We start from the raw sequence: 23,681 nt of genomic DNA, 5'->3' as shown, positions 1-23,681 counted from the left end.
GATGCAAAAGATTTCTGTCTTAACAATCTGCTTAATCAAGGATTGAATCCAATATTGGAAACTAGGGCATAAAGAACATGCAATATTGCTGTGTTAATTTCTTCCGGAAGCGTCAGAATAGGTGAGGGAGGGCTTGAATGTTGTGGTTAGGCTGTTTGCTGGAAGACGCTTTTTGTTGTTTTCCAAAAATAACAGATAAGAACTGATGTGGCTGGGTGCAAGCTTTCTTCAGCTGTTATTAATGTGCATAATAATCTGGCCCGTTGCTCTGATGATTAGTAACTCCCTTTTCTTTGAATCTATCCAATTGAGAGACATTTTTGAAAACCAAAAAAAAAAAAAATGTGTGAAAGGGATTGTGTCAAAATGCAGTGTCAGAAATTGTGCAGTCAAAGCCAGATGAAGTGCCCTGCACAGTGGCAGCTTGTGTCACAGATCAGCATGGCGAGGATCTGATTTTGACACACGTTTGAAACACATGGAGGCAGGAAAATGCAAAATGCCTCCAGCCATGTAAATGACTGGCTGTGCACATACAAAAACACACACATATATTAGTCAGTGAACTCATAAGCAGCTGCAACAGAAACTCACCAGCATACCAAAAAAAAAATTCCTTAAGAAATATCCGTTTTTCCAAATAGATCTTCCTCCCGCTCTGAGATGCTCTAATCTTTTCAAGCAAAGCTACCACAGCTGCTGTTAGCTTTACTTCCTCCAGCTCACACATATCACATCACACGCTGGGAGAGACTTCCTCCCAGGTGAAAAGCACACATCAGTGAATGTTTAAGCAGCTTTTTCATATTGATATTCGTCAGGAGCTGGCAACGGCAACTTCATGAATGAAGTCCCGTAGCCTGTGCTGTACCACCTGTCCTCCTATCAAAACAAACCTTCGGAGACTGCTTAACATTTCATGACGCCTCATGAGACGGCAAATGAGCTATGCTGATTTTCTTTTCTCTCATCTGGTACGTCTGCGCACTGTGAGCTCGTTCAGGTAGGGGGGGAAAAAGGTGTGCTCTTCCTTGTAGTGCACGTTCGCATCAAGCATGTTTGAATCTCTGAGGTTCATTTCAGTTTTTGTTTTTCGTTTCTGGATTATGAAGCTTATGAATTTGAACTCTGGAGTATTTACTATTCTACTTTGGTTTTGTGGCCAGGTGAGAGAGATGCCATTCACCGAGATGCCTGAAAATGGAGTCTCCATACATTTTTAAGACAAATGTGATGTTGTCCGATAGGAACAGGTGACTGGAAAGCCGCCCCAACAGGCAAGGGTTTATGGGTAAAAGGAGACATCCGACAGCAGTGGTCCCTCATGTTTGGAAAGCCTGCAAAAGGAAGCTAGAGCAAACTGAAATATGGACTGATTTTTATATTCAGACTTTACTCCACCAGCCCTTAAAGGATAAGTTTGTTATTTTTCAAAATGTTGATTCCCATCACTTGCTATCCTACAAAGTACAACCTCACTGCTTGCTTTGAGTGATAAGAAACTCACCACTCTGCTGCAGCTCCTTGCTAGACTTCAACTCATTTTCAGCCTAAAAGCTCATTATCAGTGTCCCTTCTGAAAACAGGAACCTGCACAAGTCAAATACATCTTGAAATTGTCCTCCCCCCAAAAAAAAAAAAAAAAAAAAAAAAATTAGCTCCAAACAGTGCTTTCTACTTAAGTTTTATTTAGCATTGCAATAATACGATGTCTTGTATACGTCCACAATGTTCTGCTGCTATTCGGCTAATGGTGCATCCACTTGGAATTCCTGTCTTGTAAATTTCCAGCCTGTGACAGCGCTGTGTTCTCGGCGTCAGCTCACCAAAATTGGATACTCTTTTCTTTGGCTATCTGGTTTGAGGAAAGTCTGAAGTTTCCTCTTCTTATAAACATTCATTTATTCGGAGTTGGTGTGTACAGCAGAGATGGCAGATTACAGGAGAGGACTGTCAAAGTCTCTAACATGGAAGGATGAGAGATTGGCAAAGCTGCCCAATGAAACAGTTGCATGTGAGTCCACAGGCCTTGATTGGCTTGTAGTTATGCAGTGTGAACCGAAATGGACCCAATACAAATGTATATATCCGTCTGCCCTGTGTTTGTTTGCAGATTTTGTTAACCTATATGTCTCACACACCCTGCGGGACAGTTCATGATGACTGCCATTTTTCAGCAGCGCTAATCCTGCTTTGTAAGCTGCAGCCTGCCAGCCCATGAAGCTCTGCTGGCCTTGCCAATGTATTGAATCAGTCCTGTGCTGCGCTGTATGGAGCATGAATGGATCCCTCGCCATGTGGGCCTATTAGTATCAGTCCGTCCGCTGCAGCCGCTCCGTCCTCCTAACTGTCCCTCTGCAACCTCAGACCCCCCCTGCTGAGTAAGGCCTCTGCCCACCACACCACTGATTCTTCTGGGTGCCCGCCCTGACCGGCAGCAAATGAGTATGACATTTAAATCCCAGTGGCTTTGGTCACGTCCCGGAGATCTGACCACCGAGGCGGGAGCAGCCCGCCTTGGCTCGGCTCGGCTCGGCCCCGGGCCCCGCCGCTTACAGCCAATTAGGAGCAGATAAGCGCAGCGAGGGAGGCTTTGGCCCTCCATTGTGCGTAATGCGGCGGAAGAAGAAGAAGAGAAAGCCGCATCGCTTTCAGAACTCGGCGGAGCTCTTTCTGACGGTGAAATGGAGACTGCAGCTGGGGGGAAGAGATTAGCAGGGAGCCAGAGAAAGAGAAAGACGGGAGGAGAGCGAGAGATAGCCTGTGTGTGGGAGAAGGAGGCTCGATGAAGTTCCATAATGAGCAGATTTGGCGTTCTCTCGAGTTCTCCGAGGCTTAAAGGATTCGAGATGATCACCGTATTTCTTTTGCGGGCCGTGCAATAAGTTTCGTTGGACCCAGTTAATCACCCCCCCTTGCCCTCGGCCATGCTTTGTCTCCCTCTGTCATTCATTTGTCTTCTCATTCAGCCCACTCAGCGCTTGCCCCTTTGTTCTCGCTCTCTCCCCGTCTTGTCCTGTCTTTTTGAGGCTTATTCTTCTAACTTCCACTCTGGGTCTTTGCAGTATCTCTTTTTTTTTTTTTGGAATGTTTCTTTCATTAAGTCATCATCTTTTACAATCAACCTTTCAGCACTTTAACGCTTGTCTGTTCTCTCCTCCTTGTTCTCTTCCTGTTTTACTGTCTTTTTTTTTTAGTTCCCATCCCTCCATGGACCTCTGCCTCATCACCTCCTGTCCTCAGGCCCCCCACACCTTTCTCCTCATCTCTCAGGAGGCTCTCAATGTTTTTCATCCCACCCACACCTCAGATCTCAGTTCAGCATCGGCCACACCATCACACACACACTGTTCATGGTGTGTGTGTGTATGTGTGTGTGCTGTTGTTATCTTCTTTCAGTTAATTCAAAGTTGCTTTAACATGAATATTGATCATGAATACATGAATAACATGAATAGCGATCCTGTTACAACATTTGAGTCACACTGTGATGTCTCTCGGTTAATAAACCCATACAACCCAAGTCAAGTTTCTTTCTTTTTTTCTTTTTTTTTTGACAATTCTTACTTTCATCTGTGTCAAGCTTGTTTTTCTTTTTTGGAAGAGCGCCTATTAATCAATCAGTTAGTTGATAGAAACCAAAGACCATATAATCTACATTTTTTTTCCCTGTCTGAAATTTGGGCAGGTTAATACATATTTTGCATCATGTGTCGCACACCCCTAGAGTTTTTTTTTTTTTTTTTTTTTTTTTTTCTCATTTCCCACAGCATGTTTTTTTCATCTGGTGTAAACGTTTTGAACATTACTTTGCATTTAGGTGCACACGTTTCGCTCAGCGAAAGCGAACAAATCCCAAGGCAAAAGAAGAAGTCTGTATTTCATGGTTTGTTCAAAGGAGGCTATTAAACCCATCACCGCCGTGCTGCAGCCGTGCAATATGAGCTTTTAGAGTTTTGTTGTTGCTCAAAGAGTGCCTTGGAACTCCTTTTTAAGTAAAAGCAACAACCCCAAACCAAAGAGCGCCTTCAACAAATGCCTCCAAACACACTATAGAAGTAATTGCTGTATTGAGCACAAACCAACTTACTTCTCTTGATCTCGGTTTTCCTCTCACTTCCTCCGTCTCCCCCATCCACCTCTCCTCTGGCTCCATGGGGAGGCTGTTAAGTGGGCATGGCAGGTTCCTTCTCCAGGGAGTCCACAGCGAGGGACGAGGCTGGGCAGCAGCGAATGGTGGAAGCTACAGCTTAGCAGACTGTTGAACAGGCCCAGCAGCCACCCAGCACTTCTGTCATGGGAGCTGTCTGAGGGGACTTGTTACCACAGCGGCTCATATGTAGCTCTTTCTGTGCTGTGAGACTTGACGAGTAATTGGAGTCCGCAAGTAAGACTAGGTGCTGTGTTGTGAAATTTCTGAAAGGCGGTAACTAATATTTTGGGATTGACACTGCCAATGTCAGTTTTTTTCCAGCTCTCACAGCTTTTCTCACACCAAACATTTCCAATAAACTGCTGTTTTTCCCCAGAATTGCAACTCATAATAGTAGGATGATGATAAAGCGTCTCAAAAGCCGGTTAGACCGTAGTGTGATACCAAAGGCATGTTCACACAAAGTATGTCTACAGCAGTTTATTTGAGCATTGTTTGTTTGAGCATTTTCTCCTTTATTTTAGTTCATTTCGCCAGGGAACAATGCCATTTCAAGAGAACTGCGGTAGCACAGAACTTGAATTGAAGTCTGTGTGTGGTTCAGTCTTTACAGGAGTGAGCATGCAGCCCGTACCATGCACAGGAAACAACCCCAGATGTTTTATATGTGTAAGAAGCCAGTTGTTGACATCGGACGGCCAGCAGTTCCTCATGTTTGGAAGGCTCAGCTTAACAAACTGAAGTGAGGGAAGATCACAGTCTGATCTGTAATCTGTAATGCATTTTCACTTCAGTTGAAAATGATCAGTTAAATCCAATATGCTTAACTGCTGCAATGACATAAAGCAAACTTTACAGCAATGGTTTGGATCAAAGAAAACATCCTGCAGATTTCATCGCACCCTAAAGTTCTTCACTGAAACGAAATTCTCAGGAGCTCTGAGAGAGACGATAACACAGGTTTCTGTGAAGGTTCTACTGACTGTACCTTAATCTGGTTGAGGAAAATTTCCCACACCACACAGAAATGTCATCTCTACTTTGAAAAGGGAGGAGCATCTGTCATATCAGAAGATTGATTGGCCAATGTTTTTGATAAAGGGACAATATCGGCCAGTACCTCAGTAAAATCTCATTTTAGAGATGTGTATTTTTTTGCTCAAGTGTGTGTTATGCGTGTTTTGTGTGTGTAGCACATCGGCCTGGGGTTCTGGAGGAGATTATCCATAATCTGGACTATTGTGATATCCTGGTGTTGGGGGAGGAGCTGAGGCCGGAGCAGGAGTCCCTCCAACTGCACCGTAGCGCTCTGCTGGGAAAACACCTGGACGCCACCAACTCCACCTCTGGCATGTCCATATATGGTAGGTGAAGGTCACTATAGTAACGGCTCCACCTGCAGCATTTCTACATATGACACCTTACTGCTTAGGTTAGTCATTGAAGTGGCACCAGCAACATGTGTGGACTGCAGCTCTACACCCACAACATCAACTGCCTCATTTCTCCAGTCGTGATGAAATAAGACTCTGTATCCACCACATAGTGGATGCTTCAGAGAGGCATTTGTTTTGTGGCTCTTGCTAACTATGCACCTAATAAATATGCCAGGCGTGTGTGGCAGTCGGCAGACATAAAGAAAATAATTTTTCAGCTTTCAGTGACCATGCTGTGCTGTCAGTCCTGCTGAGAATATGCAGAACTCTCTCCTTTCTGTTGTATCTGATGAGAAAGCAGAGTAAAGGAAATGAGGAGAGGTCTGTGGTAGACATGCGTGCTACATTCAGCTCTTCCTCAAGTATAAGTCGACGGTGAAAAACTCATATCCTTCAGGAAACAATGTCATCATTCAGTGAAAACAGCAGCTTTGAATCATCAGGTTCCCCTGCCTCGCTCCTGTCTGTCCTTGTTTGCATAACTGTATTATGTGTGGAGACAAACCCCGACCTGTAACTTCGTCCATACAAATATGAGTTCTGGTGACTAAAGAGGTGGCCTCCAGCCTCTTGTCCTAGTTGTATCGACTTCTGCTGTCTGTCTGCAGGTGTGGACTCCATGTCCAACTATGAACAGGTGATCCGGCAGGTACACTACCTTAACTGGCAGCCCAGCCAGCTAACTGAGAGAAGGTTTCGCCTCACCTGCTCCGAGCTGAACGGACGTTACACCAGCAATGAGTTCAACCTGGAGGTCAGTCTGAACCACAGCGTAACTAGTTTGTTTTTAAAGGGCAACAGTTTTTTTTTTTAACTGAAGTTGCCAGCAGCTAATTTTGTGCTGATATTCAGTATCTTCAAATTTTGACAATTATTATGCCAAAAAAAATCCAGGCAATTCAAGTATTCAGCTTTCCTAAGATATTTTTGTTCTTATTAAGATGGGTAAGCCTCTCAGCATTTAGAACATAGCACACTAAAGCTCCACATAAAGTATTATTGATAAAACATATCCATGAGCATGTGGGTGGAATCTGATCTCTAACCTTAGATTCAGTTCAAGTTTAGGGCTTCACAATCACAATCAATGTAGTATTGATCAGTTCTACAATAAATATGCGATCAATCAAACTGCAGCTTACCCATATAGTGGTCTAACCTCAGTCTGAACCACCTTTGACCCATAAGGAGGCTGCTGTAAATACTGTTTGGGTACACCACACCTGTTGGTGTTTCACTGCTAAGGCCTTTTTGAAACTTGTTGCTGTAACTGCTTTGACCTTTCACCCACAGGGAGTTGGGTGCTAGAGCACTGAAGTATTAATCATCAGTTATCACCTTGCAGCACCACTGACCTGAGCCTTTGCCTCAGAAAGGCACGGACAGATTCGCTGTCCCATTTTGCCTACCTTCTCTGAAAAACTTTTACAACCCCACTTTATTCTTTCAGAAAAAATATTGTCTGAGCCGACGCTGGCTGAATGTAGAGCAGATAGAGACTGAGGCAGAATGGGCAAAAGAGTAAATTCTTATTGTGAGAAGTTTATCTTCAGCACGATCATCACCTGTGCTTTAATGGCTCCCCACCCAGGTCAGCGTGCTCCACAGTTCAGAGGCCGGGGAGCATGTCAATCACATGGTAGCCCCACCTCAGTACATGCAAGTGGTCCACCATCCATCCATGATGCACGACCTGTACCCCAGCCACAGCTCAGGTAAGAAGACAAACAGTGTGCTCGATTGCTCATCGTCCATGCCCCTTGAATCAACTGTTTACTGGACTACTTCACACAAAAACTCTATATTTTGTATCATTTACTCACTCTTGAAAGTTGAAAGTCCTGCTGGCTACACTGACTGAAGGCTATGTCCACCCAGAGACGAAAATGAGAGCCAGCGGGAGCGAAGAGTCGAGACCTGGGTTGTGCTGCACAAAGACTCAAAGAAAAAGAAAACAGATGTGTTTGTTGCTTTGCCTGAGTCCCCAGTCAACTCTATTCTAACAGAAATGACTACAGATTTTGGAGCCGTACAGGCATACAGCTGAAAAACTTTTCATGTCAGACATTCAAGACAACTCAGCGAGAGTAAATGACAGAAATATATACACTTTCTGGGTGAGGTATTCCTTTAAACTTGAAAGAAAAGTGCACCAACAATAAAAGTTCGGTTTTCACGTCAGTCTCTCAGAATCAAAGAGCCAAGGTTTCTTTCAAGACTAACCATTTTGCCCTGATGTTCAACAATCATCCCGACAGGAATCCATCATAGAAAAGGCAGAAAAACCAATTTCTCCTCTGTCAGTAGCTTCAATAAGACCAGAATTCAATGCAGCCACAAGACATGCTGTGTTGTGAGTAAAGGACAACTCTCACCAACCAAAACACTGTCTTCCACTGTCACTAATTGCTCCCTCCACCCACACATAAAACCCACAGCTGAACGCAACAAGTGCAAACACACTCTCTGAACACTGTGGAAAGTCATTGTAGGAAATCACAAACTCAAGTAGAAATAGATGAGGAAGATTGAGGGAAACAACTCGCTAAATAACTCCTGGAATGATCATCATAAATTGATACTATTTAAATGTACAAATGTCAAAAGGTGAAATTTTCCTTCAAATAATTGACTCCATAGGCAAAGGTTTTGCTCACATTCCCCCGCAAAGTAAAAAACTGTGAAACACGCAGAAGATGACAGAAGAGTCCAACAGATAAAATGCTCCTCACTGGCCCCGGAGACCCTTCCATCTTTTTTTTTTTTTTTACTCCAGTAGGCCCTCAAGCTAGAAAGCACTCACAGGAAAAGTAGCCTGTAAAGAGTATTTATGTCAGTGCTCCATCCCCAGGGAAACACGGCCAGATCCAAAGGACTGATGCCTCGGCTTGCTGGTTTTGTTTACCTCATTAGAATGCTACTTTCACACAGCGGTCCACAGTGAGAGGCAGCACCGTGGCAGACCCCTCTCAAACGATGCACCAGGCTCATTCTCTTTTCCCAGCGTGTGTGAGTGATTTGAAGAAAAAGGGAGCTTCGTGCGAATGAGACTGCTGGTCTTAATCTAGCACACGGTATTTAATTATTCATCAGAGTCTAATGGGTTCTACTTAGAATCCTGGAGAGTTCAGTGGACAACGCTGTTAACAGCCTAGAGAGCAGGACAGGGCTTGAATTGCATGTGCATGTGTGTGCGTGTGTGTGTGTGTGTGTGGTGTGGGAAATGGAGGTGAAAAGGAGGACATGGCAGTGGAGAGTGTGGGGGCGATTTGATACCAGGGAGCAGTGTTATGGCACACAGTCAAAGAATCCAATCAACATGTTTGCTGTAGTGGATTTCCAGCTGTAACATTGAGGTTTCTGTGGTGTTTACTGCAGCCATGACCGGTGACACACATGTATAGGGTGTTCTCAAAGAGGAGCGGTAGCCTCACCCTACATATAAGGTGCTACATGCATGTGAGTGTGTGTGTGCAAACGGTTGCCCGACTTACTCAAGGGGGCTGCATGAAGCTTCACTCTGAAGAAGATCAAAGGGCATGGGATTGGTGTGAAAGCCGAGGGAACCAGAGTGAATCAAATGATCAATTAAAGAGTCCTCTGTGAGTTTTACTCTCGTTACACACACACACACACACTAAAGGGCGGGCAAAGTGCAGTTGTGTTATTTTAGTAAGCTGGAGATCAGAGCATAAGAAATAAACATTTTAGATCAAGAGAATTCCCTCAGAGTGAATGCTCTGCTCATAGTACTAAATAGGGCCTGTGATGTGTCTCAGCAGCCATGTCCACATGTACACGCACGCATGAAAAATCAGCGTGTGTTGAAACTGATTTGGGAAATGGCTTCGAAACACAGTATCAAATGAATTCCTCAAAGCTTACAAGTATGAGATAGAAGGTTTTTATGTACCAGTACGGATCCAGTATATGTGTGCATATAATCCATAACTTTAAAAACAGTCTTTAATAAAAGTCCAAGTCAATAGCAAATTCAACCAAAAGCTGCTGTAGTTTTATAATGAAGTGTCAGCAAAGAGACTTGAAGAGACTAAGTTTACCTTGGCAGCATTGATTTAAAAAAAAAATGCAGAAGCAATCAATCAGAGCAAAATAGCCTTGGTAAGTGAATCTATATGTTGAAATTATGCAATAAAAATTGTTCCATTGGTGCACAAAAGTGGGTTCAAGTGCAAAAATGAGATGTTTGAAAGCACCTTCATTGCCATTCTAGCATTTTTTGTGTGCATTTGTGTGTTTAAGCTAATTTTTCTTGCAGCTACTGTACAGTATGTCTGACTTTAAAAAAATTCCATTAATCTCAGCAAAGGCCTGACATATTGAGGCTAGTTTGCCCTGACTGCACGGTGTGCAGGTTACTCTCCCCCTGATCTTTCCTCTATAAATTGCAACATTTTTTCCTAAGCATCTATTATTCTGTTGTGTAATTCCTTCCCAGGTCCACCTCTTCATCTTGTTGTGTCATTCCCAGGTGTACCTAGCGCCGCCACGGTGGTGATCGTGATGTGCATCGCCGCCCTGGTGGCGGTGGTGGTTCTAGGCATCTACCGCATCCACCTGACCCACCAGCAGGAGGTCAAGCTGGCAGAAACGGCCAAAGACACGGACGTAGCCTGGGATGACTCGGCTCTCACCATCACCGTCAACCCCATGGAGGTAGGAGAGCGGAGGAGGGGGAGTGGGGAGAAATAAAGAGACGGGGGTCGACGGATGATAGATAGGAAAGAAAGAGAGTGCAGGAGGAGGCAGTGTGAAGAGGGATTGAGGGAGAGGTGGAGGACAAGACGGACTCTTTTATCAGGCCTCCGCCTCGTAGAACAGAGGTGTGGAGCTAAGATAAAGAGGAAGGTACAGACACAAGGTGAGATGAGGATGGACCGGATGAGCAATGGATTGCCAGGAGACACTGAGGGAGCAAGAAAAGATGAGAAACTCACTGTGGATTCAACAAGCCAGGCTGAAACGAGGATATACAGCCTTGTGGGAATAAGGGAGTGAAATAAGGCCAAAATAAGAGAGAACAGGTATCGATGGGCAGAAAATACTGAAATACATATGTGAAGTCGAGGTGAACCTCAAACACTGTCTTCCTCTCCACAGGGGCTTAAAGAAGAAATAAGTAAAATTTTTTGTGTCATAGCATAAAAATGACTAATATATCTGCAGGGGTTTGGTAGGGGTTTTAAACAATACTAGATACTCGCCAATTACTTCTGCAGGTACTGAGATTTCTGGCTTTCAAAACTTTGTGGCTAATATTCTGTTTTTAAATAAACTCTCCACTCACTGGACACACCCACCTTTAGATTGAAAGGTTGATTCAAATTTGGATTCGACAGACTTAACTGACGAAAAAACTTTGAATCTAATCTATGACCTGTTTGGGATGAGGTCAGGAACCATGTGATGCAGCCATCACATACTTAGATCACTTAAATCAAGCCTGTGCAATTTTGTGTAATGCACCTTTAACTTTGAAACTATAGAATAGTGGCACAAAACATGAGCAGTCATCAGCTTCAATAAAAAAAAAAAAAAATAGGATGAACTCCATGAGACTTGTAGCTAACTTACTCCTCTGTTGGAAGGCAGCAATTTCAGTATTTTTGTCACTCCAAGGCCACCATCAGTGAGTCGAAACTGTACCAGTTAATTTCTGTTGCCGCTGCTGCAATTCCTGCCTGTCCCATATATACCAGAGATTGCTTAATATGCCTTTAACACCTGCAGTAAAACAGATTTTAGTCCTGAGGTTGGGAAAGCCCTTTATGATGAAGATCAGTTGCTGTTTTAGTGATGTTGCTCCCTTCGCTGTTGTTAAGTCTGCCTTTAAATGCCAACGTGTGCACTTAGGCCATGAAACTCAAATGTATCTCCTGATATCGGCGCAGAACTTTGAGGAGCCCCAGGCTGTGGAGGAGGAGGCCAGCGAGGAGGAGGATGAGGAGGAAGAGGAGGAGGAGGAAGACGACGAGGAAGAGGAAGAGGAGGAGGACGATGACATCACCAGCGCTGAGTCAGACGACAGCGAGGAGGAAGTGGATGTCCAGCTACACAGGATCCAGCACCCCAGCAAGAAGGGCCAAAATTGGGACAAAAAAACAATATCTTATTAAAACACACAGTCACTCAGCACACACATTGTCACGCGCGTGCACACACACATACACACTCTTACACACATAAACACTCAATGAGACACGTCCATACAGAAAACCTCAGATCAGTTGGCAGAAACAAAAAGACTTTCTCTACTATGTGATGTTGACATCGAGGCTCTAAAAATGAGGTAATATCTCCCCCTACTGGTGTTTGCTGTCAGAGCAGAAGGTCCACTACCCAGTTCATAAATACACTGACAAACACTGTAACACACACACACACACACACACACACACACACACACACACACACACACACACACACACACACACACACACACACTACCACACAGTGCAATGATTAACCCTAGCCTTGTCAGAAAACCTCCAGTTTTGTACTGAGCCTGAAATGAAAACTTACCACTGTTAGGAAATAATATGACACTAAAACTGCTCGTCAATCAAATGAGTTTCATCCTTCTTACTTTGACTCGAGAAAGGACAGTTCGCCCAATTTAAGTGGCCCCTTCAGAGTTGGATTTCCTTGTGAATGGTCTATCTCCCATTACAGTCACAGCCACAGTCTATAGTGAAAAAAAAAGTTGTATGAAACGCCTTTCATCAATCAAAACCTGTACCATACATTCAGTTCGATGTATCCAATTCCACAGTGAGATGTCTGATGTCCCATGGAAATGCAAAACAGTCTTTATTTAAAAAAAGAGATTAAAAAAAGAGTTACAAGACGTATGATGCTGAAATTATTTTTGGTTTGTATATTTTACGTTATTCATCAGTGTTTATTCCAGCCTGAGTGGCAAATCCAGGTGATTTTACAGGTATGGCATATTTTCAATGGCACTAAGTTTAAGAAACACACACACACACACACACACACACACACACACACACACACACACAAAAGAATTAAAAAAAAAGTTTGGATCGGTGTGCTGTTGCAGATGTCATGTGAACTAGTCGAGGGGTTTGAGTTCTGGTGTTTGTTTTTTTTTTGGACAGACTTGAAAAGACGAGAGGAGAGGAGAATCCTTGTACATTTTTATACGCTCCTGTCATGTAAATACTGAGTAGAGTAGAGTAGGTGACCCCGCCCAACCCAGCAAGCCTCCCCTCTCTCCACCTGTACACAACATAGACACCACCCCTTCATATGTATGTACGCACCCCGAAACCTTAGCCTCTAAGAGTCTGTACAGAACCAGTCCTCTGTGTGTTTCTAGCGCTCGATGTTCAGACCATTCCAGTTGACTGCAAGTTGGAGGTTTTTTTTTTTTGGTTTTCGTTTTTTAGATGGATATGCCACTGCCTCCACAGTGAGTGGGTCACATAAAGCTGCACTGGGCAATGTTTTTATGTAAAAATGCATCCGACTTAAAAGTTTAAATCACAAAAGTGGATCTGCAAGAGATGAGAGTATTCCATCCTGCCATGCGCACGATGGGACAAATCTCAATATTTGAATAAAACATAGGAACTATCTCCTAAATAGCAGCAAACAAGTGCTTCAACCAGAGAAAAGTGGGTTCACCAGTGATGGGTAAACGTGCTGTGAGACTATTTTTCATCATTTCGACCCCTGCTAGACACTAACCATATCATCAAGCTGCAGGCATTGAGACTGCCACATCCACAGTTTTAAATCAACACTTGGTTCAAGATTATCAAGAGTAGGTATGGGTTTGCTCAGGTTACAGTTAGAGTAAGGATTTCAGTCTGTTGTAAATAATTTGCTTGCTTCAGTGCCATTTTCAGGTCTGTCTAAAACTACTGGTTTAAAACTGTGGTGGTTCCTTGCACCTGCAGCAATGTATCTCAACACTGATGCTGTGTTCCAGAGATGTTGGAAGGTCAGAGAATCAAACTTCCTTCTACGAGAAATGGAGTGCAATGGCCCTTAAAGTCAGAATTCCAAGTAGGAACCAGACAAAATTTCTCAGCCGCAGATGTTTCACATGTACATGCTACACTGCATGTCTTTTAACATGTTTATAAAGCTGCGTCTGCACCAATCCATGTTTTTCACTAAGGTGAGTCTGTATGCCGATGACACTCATCTCTATCGGATTTGTGTTGGTTTGGATGAACAGAAAAGCACACAAATGCTCAAGTTTTTGGAGCAAACAGAGGTGTCATCATCCATTTTGCCAGTGACTAAAAGTTTTTCATGTTGGTGCATTCTGATTTTAACACAGGAATTCCAAAACAAATGGATGGACAGACAAATTCTCTGTCAGATTTCTATATGTAGACTGTGACTGATTACCGTAATTGTCGGAATATTGAGGGCACCTGAATATAAGCCGCACCAACTAAATTTACAAAGAAAAAAGAATTTGTACATATATAGGCCGCACCTCTTTATAAGCCACAGGTGTCCACGTTGTAACATGAGATATTTACACAGAAAGATGGTACACAGAAAGATTTTTTTTTTTAAATTTTTACTTAAATAAATGCTTTTTTCCGAGCAGCGCCTGTAACACGGCAGTACAGCGACATTAAAACGACAGTAACACGGCTGGTTTAAAAAAATAACCAGCCTACCAGCCGTAGGCCGTTTGCCTACCAGAAAAGTCATTGATCGCTATCTTCATCTTCCTCCTGCGCACTAAAACCACTGAAGTCGTCTTCTTCAGTGTCGGAACTGAACAGCCTCAGAATGACTTCGTCACACACTTTCTCAGTCCCTCTTTCGTTGTCGCTCTCAATGTCACTTTCGTCTCGAGGCGAATTTGTGCTTGTGCTGTCCTCTTCATCACGCAACTTAAAAGCTGCAACATACGCATTTCTTCGTGTGTTTTCCATGATGAGGGTGTGTGCGTCTGTGTTGTGCATGATGTGCAAAATGACTGTTCAAAACACAAGCAAACTAGCGTCTTCCTCGGCGCATTATCTCTTCCACCTGTCTGTCTTGCTCTTGCGCTTCCTGCTAGAGCGCCCCCCTGGAGGCCGTTAGCCCGTAAAAATCTATAGATTAGCCGCATCGTTGTTTAAGCCGCAGGGTTCAAAGCATGTGAAAAAAGTAGCGGCTTATAGTCCGGAAATTACGGTAGTGTGGCAGCAGCCTAATCTTTAAAACAGTTTGATTTTTCAACCTAATGTTATATGAAAACTACAGCTACCTAATGTTGTCAAACGTTATTAATTGTAAGAAGGATAATATTGGGGGAAAAAAAGTTGGAATCATGGAAAGCACATAGTTTTGAATCACCATTAACAAGCTGGGAATTTTTTATTCCCATCTCTGTGTGGAATGCAGCATCAGAAGAGAGAATTTAGATTTGAGCTGTGCTCAGGTAACTTAACAACGTGTGACATAACTTCTGGGTAATGAAGTATTTAAAAAAATTCAAACAGTACCTCTTGCTGCCACTTGAGGCAGTCAAAGTGGATAGTTGCCTAGTGCAGCTTTAAGTTGCAGAGTCATGGAGGTGTATGCATTTGGTAGTGTTAACAGTCAACTTCATCGCAAAATGCAATCAACACGTGAAAGGGCATTAATCTCTGGCTTGACCATCCAAATCCAATCCATCTTCAATATGTGGCTGGAATAATTTTTTGTTACAGAGAAGGTTGACGCAGACTTGTGCAGTGGCCAGTAGCTTCGTCTGTTGATGAGAAGTCAAAGGGTTTGGTTAAAGTCCTAAGAAACTATGAGCCTGTTCACCCCTCTAGCCTAGTGAACTTTTGACAGCCTGTCCTTTGGGTGTAGCTGGAAGATCGTGTGTGTATAGCTCTATGTTCATGTAAAGATGTCATATGTTGTTTGGGAGTTTTCCTCATCTACTGTGACACCCCGTCTTGTGATGTCACCTCCCTCTTCGCACCCCCTTTTCCTCCCTTGGAACCTTTGGTGGACTTTGCATCGGCCCGAGCCCTAATGTTGTCCTGACATTTGTTTTAGAAAAGGAGAAGGAGGACAGTGAAAATTAACATGAAAACCTTGTATAATGTGTAAAACTTTTATTTTTAGTTTTTTTTTCTTTTTTCTTTTCTGGACTCTTTGGTCTTTTTTCCTTTGGAATGGTCACTACAGCACTTTCTGTAAATTGGCCAATAAAAACTTGTTTTAGAATCTAGCTGTGGGTCTCGTATTTGTGTGACTGCGTGTGTTTGTGTGTGTTTTTCAATGTGTATTTCATTTTTAATAGATTACCAGTGACTCATTGTTGGGTCTTGTGGCTTCTCAAACCTCTACCATTTCTTTAAATGTTGTAAACGTCCATGTGTCACAACTCACTCAAGTCATAGCACCATATTTTAGACATTACTGACAGCACATTATAACACCAGAAATGACCCCACATTGTTGAGAACAGTGTGAAATAATTTATTTGTTGTTGTTTTGGTACTTGGCAAAAATCAATTAAGCCAACTCTTGGATCTGGCTAAATAAATCCCCTGCTTTCAGTTTTCAGAAGTCAAAACTGATGGTGTATGATCTTGCTTCACAGACATAATCAGTAAGCCTGTTTTTAATTTATTGACTAATCTGTCCATCATCATACCCACTTCAAACAATCTTCAAACACACTCATTTCGCTTTCCTTCGTTGACTTTCCATCTCTTTTTTATCAGCAGCTGATCCGATATTCAGGAACTTCAGACCAAACATTGATCTGATAGAATCACTCGGCTTTCTTTTGAAGAATATTACCCAGAAATTCAATCAGGAACAAAAGTTTAATGCTGAATCCTGTGTTCCACTTTTCCAACTTTGTGAACGTTAGACAAACTGCATCCATCATCTCTCTTATTTTGAAAGGAGTTGTGTAACTCATATTTATTGATTTCAAATATTTTGAAAATACTATTGTCTTTAAAGCTGCCAAAATTACAAATCATAGCTCACTAAAAACATCCAAACTTAGCCATTTTGGACAGTTACCGAATTACAATGCATTCTCTTACATTATTTATGATTAAAAAAAATATAACAGTTACGTAATCTGCTAACAGCTTGGTTTCATTCATGTTTACACTGCTAGTTTTCATTATTTACATAATTTTTTCCCTCAGTTCGGACAGACGGTCTGTGCTTACAGGCCTCCATCAAATGCACCGTCTCCTGACATATGAACATTGCCTGCATGATGACATTTGTAGCCCATGAGCAAAAACAAATCCTTCTCACACATTACATTTACTGTCAGCTCCACTTACATGAACTGTTTGTAACAGAAAGCCAGAAAACCTTGTTTGCCTTTCTGCTACAAAGTATATCTACATAAACACACTTCTACTCTTAAAACACTGGACTGGAAATGCAGCAGGGATAAATTCAGCCTGACTGGCTTTGCACATGCTGCTTTTTATTATATAAGCATAATAGTCTCACACTGCTAGACTATTTTGTTTTTACATTCATAGCAGACAAAACTGCAGAATGAACCTCACTTGGAAGAACCACTGGATCAAAAACATGTCCTTGGATACATTCATTCATTATTACCTACCATGTTCAGAAATCAAATCAATGTACATGGACCAATACTACTTCAGTTTGGATTGCTCTCATTAAATGTAGCTAATAAATATAAAACGGCATGACTTCATGTTGTATGTAATCATTTTTTCACCATTAAAAAAAAAAATCAACAAAGGAATGAGCACCATGTAGCAATTTATTTGGCAAATACTTCTGGGCACGCTGTTTTCTTTCCCCTCAATGTACATTTACGTAACTGATTTATTGATTTATTTGACATTTTACATAGCCTTTATATGCTCCACACAAGGCTTTTTTTCAAACCTTGGAAAGCCAAGACCTTGTTATGTTGTCAAGGGCTCTTAAAGAGTTCTTGTGTTCTGATGCGACGCTGCCTGTGATTCTCCTCGTCTTAAAGGAGCACAGAATGAAAATGGCGCATGTCCTAATTTTGTGAGGGAAAACAAGCTTTTTGTAGAGCCTTTTAGAATTATTTTTAGGCAGTTAGTCTCATTTCATTTTGGTAGATGGTTGTTCTGTTTGTGTACTATTATTATTTTAGAGAGAGTATATTGCCATCATCATCATCGTTCGAGTGCCCTCGAGATCTGTGACACGCGCTGCTTCCACTGGTCTCTGTTGTTCACTGCCACACCAAGTTCATTCACAGTCAGTCCTGTATCTCTGCTCAGGACATCTGGAAATGTGAGTGGTCTACTTCCTCTTGATGGGCAGGGTAGTCTCCAGAGAAGAATATCCGATATGACCTGGTCTTTTGCTCTGTAGCAATGTCCAGCGAAGCAGAGTCTTCTTTGTGCCACAACAACAGAGATATGAGGAATGCTGAATGGTTCCTCCATGAAAGGTTCTGGACACACATGAGAAGTCTTGTGTATGTTCCGTCGAGACGATCCTGGAGCTCCTTATTCATTGTCCATGTTTCAGCACCATAGAGAAGGATACTTTCCACACAGGCTTTGAAAAGGTTGATCTTGGTAGCTTGTGAGATGTCTGACTGCCAGATGTGATGTAGCTTATTGCAAGCACTCCAGGTCTGGCCCTTCCTTGTCAGGAAGTCCGTTTTGCTGCTGACTACATATGACCCGAGGTACTTGAATTCCTCGATTTCTGTGATGTCAGTGCCATCAATGGAGCGGATGGATGGATGGCTTGAGTCTTCATTCAGAAGCAGGCATTCTGTCTTCTTGGCATTCAAGATCAGCCCCACTTTGGCTGCAGACACTTCTAGCGATGTTAGGAGGTCTTGAGCAGAAGTATATTGTAAAACATCTTGATCAGACTTTCTTCCAAAGGTAACCCATTCAAGAAGCTTTTTTGTGGTGAATTATGACTTCATACAAATTTAAAAGAATAATTAAAGTCAATATGCATGGGACAACTTGGATACATTTTGAGGATCTCTCAGTTTCCCCATTTTAAGGATCGCCAGGTTGATGAATGCATTATCAATGGGATAGCTCCATCTAGTGGATATTTAAGTGTACTGCATAACTGCTCACTGTCACTTTTCATGCCAGTAATAAAATAGATTGTTTTACAGCCATGTCTCCCGCTGTGCACTCATGCCTTAGACACTGAGGAATAATAAATGCATGATTTAAGCCCACAGTCACTCAAGGCCATAGTTTACATTGATTTTAGACAAGTAAAGGTGATGTTAGGTATTGCTAAAACCATATGAGCCACTCTAAAATCAATCTCCTGTGGCTTACTATATTTAGAAAAGAGCAGTCACACATAATTTCAATATAAAAGTATGCAAATGTTCATAAAGTCTTTATCTGACATGGCAGAGAGCAACAGGAGGGCACGCCAAGGAAGTGCACTGACATCTTTTCTTTGCACTCATACACTACAGGCAACAGATTAGCAGATTTTCTTTTAAATTCAGATAAACCTTCTCTATGCTTTCCCTTCCAATATACAGACTACAGCACAATGAAATACATCTAATGATCAGGCTCCCTTTTCTATCATATTTCCCTCTTTTTTTTTTTCTTCTTTACTTGTGGCCCTAACACGTAGGGTGCCCTGCTCGTCCCATTTGAGCACGCTGAGGGCAGCAAGGTCATAATCACACGGGCATCCTGAAATACAGAGTTGAGGCCAGCAGGACATACTGAGAAAGATGTTGAACTCACCAGAGACAGAAAAACAGGCGAACACACCGCCTCGTATAAATTCTGTGTAGAATTTCTGTGGCTTCGAATTGTTTACTGACACGCCATGCTTGTGGCGGTGCATGAAGATTAAAGAGGTATCTGTCACCTAGGGAAACTGGAGATAGCGGTGACAAAAAAACCTGAAAGATCAACAACAACCGTGTTGAAAGAGTGGCAAAGGCAGCTGAGGATATATGAGGATTTAGAAGATACGTGATCAGTTATAAAAAGTGTGGATCTCCTTTATCAGGCTCATTTTAAAGAGCTCCCCACAAGATGAGACATGGAGGCACAGGCAGTGAACCAGAAAAGGAATGAATGCGTGAATGAGACGGTGCCTTTCCACAAGGCAACACAACAATTGTGATATTTTCACCATTACAGGACAGCCACACACTAGGAGGCTGTTGTGAGAAGAATTCAATTAGTTCAACCAACAAGCCTGCGTGCACTTGGAGTTGAAAGACAATGTGGCATGTGCTTTTAGTCCCTAAGAAATAAATTAAATGTGTTTCCACAGAGGGTGCAGTGGCCCTTAACCCATTTAAGCCCACCGGCAACTATAGTTGCCGAAGTCTATGCCTGTCATTTTCTACTCAAAATAAAAAATCTATATGTTACTCATATAGTTTTCTTCAATTATATGATAGTAGACAACTTAGACAAAGGTTTTAAGAAAAAAAAAAAAGTTTGCAAGTGCTTCCTGTCAAATGACATCATCGACTTCCTGCCCCTTCCTCCCGAGAACATGGCGGCAGCAAACCCTCCCAGAAAGAGCTCATTTTCTTTAAATTATGATGTTTTCAACCCTGATATGTATATATGTATTTAATCATACAAGTCTCTTGAATAACCCAAAAAAAGAATTTTGTACCTGGGATGAACAGTTTTTTGTTTATGGGCAAATTTGTGCAAGCGGCAACTATAGTTGCCGGTGGGCACATAGCTTGTAACTACCATGGGAAAACACTGTTTGCAATATTGCTCATGAATTACTTATTTTAAATTGTAGAATGATGTACAATGGCTCATTTTAATCCTCTTAGATTACCTTTTCTAACTATATAAGGACACTGGTGTTCAAAAGCCACATGTCCCTAGATTTTGACACATTCACACACCTCATCTTGCTCGCTGCTAACATAATCGATCCTATTTTGCTTTAGTATTGAACTGAGGCAAAAAAAAAAAAGACTGTTGTCCAATTGGAGATGCTTTTCCCTTCATACACAAGTACTAACCCCAACCAATGCCTCCACCCCCCGACCCAATCCCCCCATTTGGTAGCTAACACACACACACTCTCCCCAGGACTTCTCCCCAGTCCCCCCCAATCTCCTCCTCTGCTATATGTTACCACTTTTCATATAATAATGAGGTACCAAATGAATAATCATGTATATATCCATGGATGACATAAAAGGAAAATCAGTTTTTAGAGGTTTTGGGTCATGTTTGAAAAATGAAAAGTCCATACTGTTTTTACATGAACTACAATTCATAATGTTTATGTGTTATACGATGTTCATCTATTTCACATGCACTTTATCATTTCTAACTTTTTAAGTGCTTTTTAAACTTGTTATGGACTTTTAAAAAATGTTAATGACCCTTTATGAAATTCTTGTAATTAGTTTACATTTGCTGCAATTGGTGCTTTGATGTATCCAACTTGTTCCCACATTTTTGTCAGTTTTGGATTGACAAAGTGTTATTTAATGTTTTAAACCTTTGAATTGATATTTTAATCTTCAATTTTGTGCTAACACAGATTTGAGCTTACATGTAGCTCCAGCATAAAGATTGTTTATCATAAAGAAAATTGCTGGAATATTTTTTTTATTTCATGATTTGATTTGACCATTGTTTAACATGTAGCTTAGAGGAACCAGGATTCGAACCGGCAACCCTATGATCATTGGGTGACCCCATCACTATCTGCCTGGGCCAATAATTCATATCCATGTACAGTTTTAGATCAATTGCTCAAGCCAAACTGAGGAGATACAATGGTAGCTTACCAGCCATTGATTTACTGGTTTAGACCTTGATACAAGGTATGTGCCCACCGGCAACTATAGTTGCCAGTCATTAAACTGCTATTTTCTTCCAAGCAGAGTACAAAATGGAAAAAATACATACATAACATGATTGTTAGTGACTCAACTGACATAATTATATGCATGAAACCTTTGAAAAAAATTTGGGCATAAATGGGTTAAGCCTCTCCCGTGTCCTTCAGCAGACTCCCAAAGGTTACACAGTTCCATTATTTTTTCCTCAAGCTCAGTTATATTCTGCCAAGTCAACGTCAGCGTGAAGCTCCATAAAGGTGTCGACGTGATACAAACACATCTCACGTCTATCCTGAAGAAAGCGTGAGGCTGATAGGCAAACTGCAGATGGTTTGATCAGTGTGGCTGGGAATGAAAGAGAGGCTGTGTGAGTTTTCTAGACATCCAGCCTCACAGATGTCTCTCAGCCTCCATCGATGAGATCCGATCTCTGTCCTGCTCACAGCGGCCACCCAGAGGCCTGCTGATGCTGCTGGCCTCTGGCAGCCTCGTCCTGCACCACATCACCCTGACCCCCGTGAGGTCACACCCCCAGCTGCTGCACAGACCACCCAGCACCTACCAGCAACACCAACCACAGACCACAACCCTGGTGTGCTGTAACACTAGAACCACACTGGGATCAGGCTGCTATTATTGACACCAGCGTGTATGTTGGCTGATATGGCAGCACATAATCCAGCAAAAATCAGCTGAGATTATTTTAAAAACAGTGCTACCATTAAATAATTTGTCCAGCAGGTTCCATTGTTTACAGTACCTTGTATCGCAGTGGGTTGGCAGAGCAGCGTCTCACAACAGAACAGATGGTGCTGAGGACTGTTATATTTACTGTTCAACTGTCAAATATCAGGCCTCCAGAGCACATCTTTATTTCAACAGCTGGGTTACCAAATCTGATGATTTCTTGCTACAAATGTGTGTTTCTTATGTGTAAAAAGAATATTGGCTAATGTGTCGTTATTGGAAGATTTTTACTCCCAAATATCAATCTCACTGGCAGCCTCCAAAAATCCAATATCAGTCCAGCACCACGCAGCATACACATTAAAGGAAATGCATCAGAAAATGCACTGGGTGGAAGCTTACTTGACTGACTTCAGCTACTGATTGCTGATCATGAAAACATGGAAAACATACGTCCATAAAAATGAGACCGATAATGTGGGGATAAACTTCTTAAATAGAAATAGTGCAAGAATACTTTTTTTCCCAGCTGATGTGGAGGCTTTCTGGCCAAATGCTGCCATGTGTTGGGACACACCGGTTGAGATGGTTTCTTCTACTAATCACTTTGTGTTCGTTATGATCAGTACCTGTCTGCAAAGCAAATAAATGCCATTCAAAATAGCCTCTCATAGCCAAAGCTCTTCTAGTATTGATGTTACAAGAGCATTCAGCAATGGTAGAGGGTAGCAACAGGGTTTGGAAATGATTACTGTATTATAATCCAATTTTTTTTTTTTAAAGCTTTTTCTAATTATCACTCAGTTTATGCTACAGGAATTACAGTGATTCCCCATTGGTACCTTTGGATATACAGGAATTATCCAATACCTTCTCTTTGAAGCATCCCTATAGTGGGCTCAAAGCTGTCAGAGAGAGAGAGAGAGAGAGAGAGAGAGAGAGAGAGAGAGAGAGAGAGAGAGAGAGAGAGAGAGAGAGAGAGAGAGAGAGAGAGAGAGAGAGAGAGAGAGAGAGAGAGAGAGAGAGAGAGAGAGAGAGAGAGAGAGAGAGAGAGAGAGAGAGAATTTAGATCATGTGGAGTTCTGCCCTAGGAGAAGACATAAATACCTTTGATGTGCACCTTCCAGGTCTTGACTGCAGCAGTCGGTCATGATGGAGGTTAAAGGTGTAAATCTGTGTCTTGCAGGCTGTCACCTGCCATCCCGACACAATCTGTCTGTTCAGAGCACACCCAGCACCAGGGATGAAGAGCGCCACCCACAGGGAAACTCTGGTGTTGGAAAAACCTACTGCCCAATTCTAGTCAGATCTAGTCAGAACCCACAGAATTGAAGCTGAAATGTCCAGGTTGTCCAGGACAAGGCAAGTCATCGAAGCTTTTGTGCAGCAGTGTCCATTGTCTCATTTAGTTGTACCCCAAAGACTAATAAAGTGCCTTTTCACTCTGTGTCAACACTGAACAGCAAAGTGTGGAAGCTGTGGCAGGTTTCCAACAGCTACCACCCAACACTTAAGATTGCCTTTTTAATGAGTTTGCCATGGAAAAGTGATAATCGGACAATCATGCCGAGCACTT

The 23,681-nt window shown here is 42.2% G+C and overlaps 1 protein-coding gene across 1 annotated transcript in view; it reads left to right on the top strand.

The window, feature by feature from the left end:
- The window catches only part of LOC115370410 (calsyntenin-2), a 241,943-nt gene extending 229,948 nt beyond the window's left edge, over nucleotides 1-11,995 (top strand). Inside the window, exons 13-17 of the mRNA XM_030067424.1 lie at nucleotides 5,347-5,517; nucleotides 6,198-6,343; nucleotides 7,181-7,304; nucleotides 10,082-10,266; nucleotides 11,502-11,995. Coding sequence (XP_029923284.1) covers nucleotides 5,347-5,517; nucleotides 6,198-6,343; nucleotides 7,181-7,304; nucleotides 10,082-10,266; nucleotides 11,502-11,726 — 851 coding nt within the window. The 3' untranslated portion in view covers nucleotides 11,727-11,995. The remainder of the gene's footprint in view (nucleotides 1-5,346; nucleotides 5,518-6,197; nucleotides 6,344-7,180; nucleotides 7,305-10,081; nucleotides 10,267-11,501) is intronic.
- Nucleotides 11,996-23,681: the final 11,686 nt, after the last annotated feature.

This window comes from Myripristis murdjan, chromosome 13 (genome assembly GCF_902150065.1).
Source record: "Myripristis murdjan chromosome 13, fMyrMur1.1, whole genome shotgun sequence".
Classification (NCBI taxonomy): Eukaryota; Metazoa; Chordata; class Actinopteri; order Holocentriformes; family Holocentridae; genus Myripristis; species Myripristis murdjan.
This window is presented reverse-complemented; position numbering and strand designations above follow the sequence as displayed.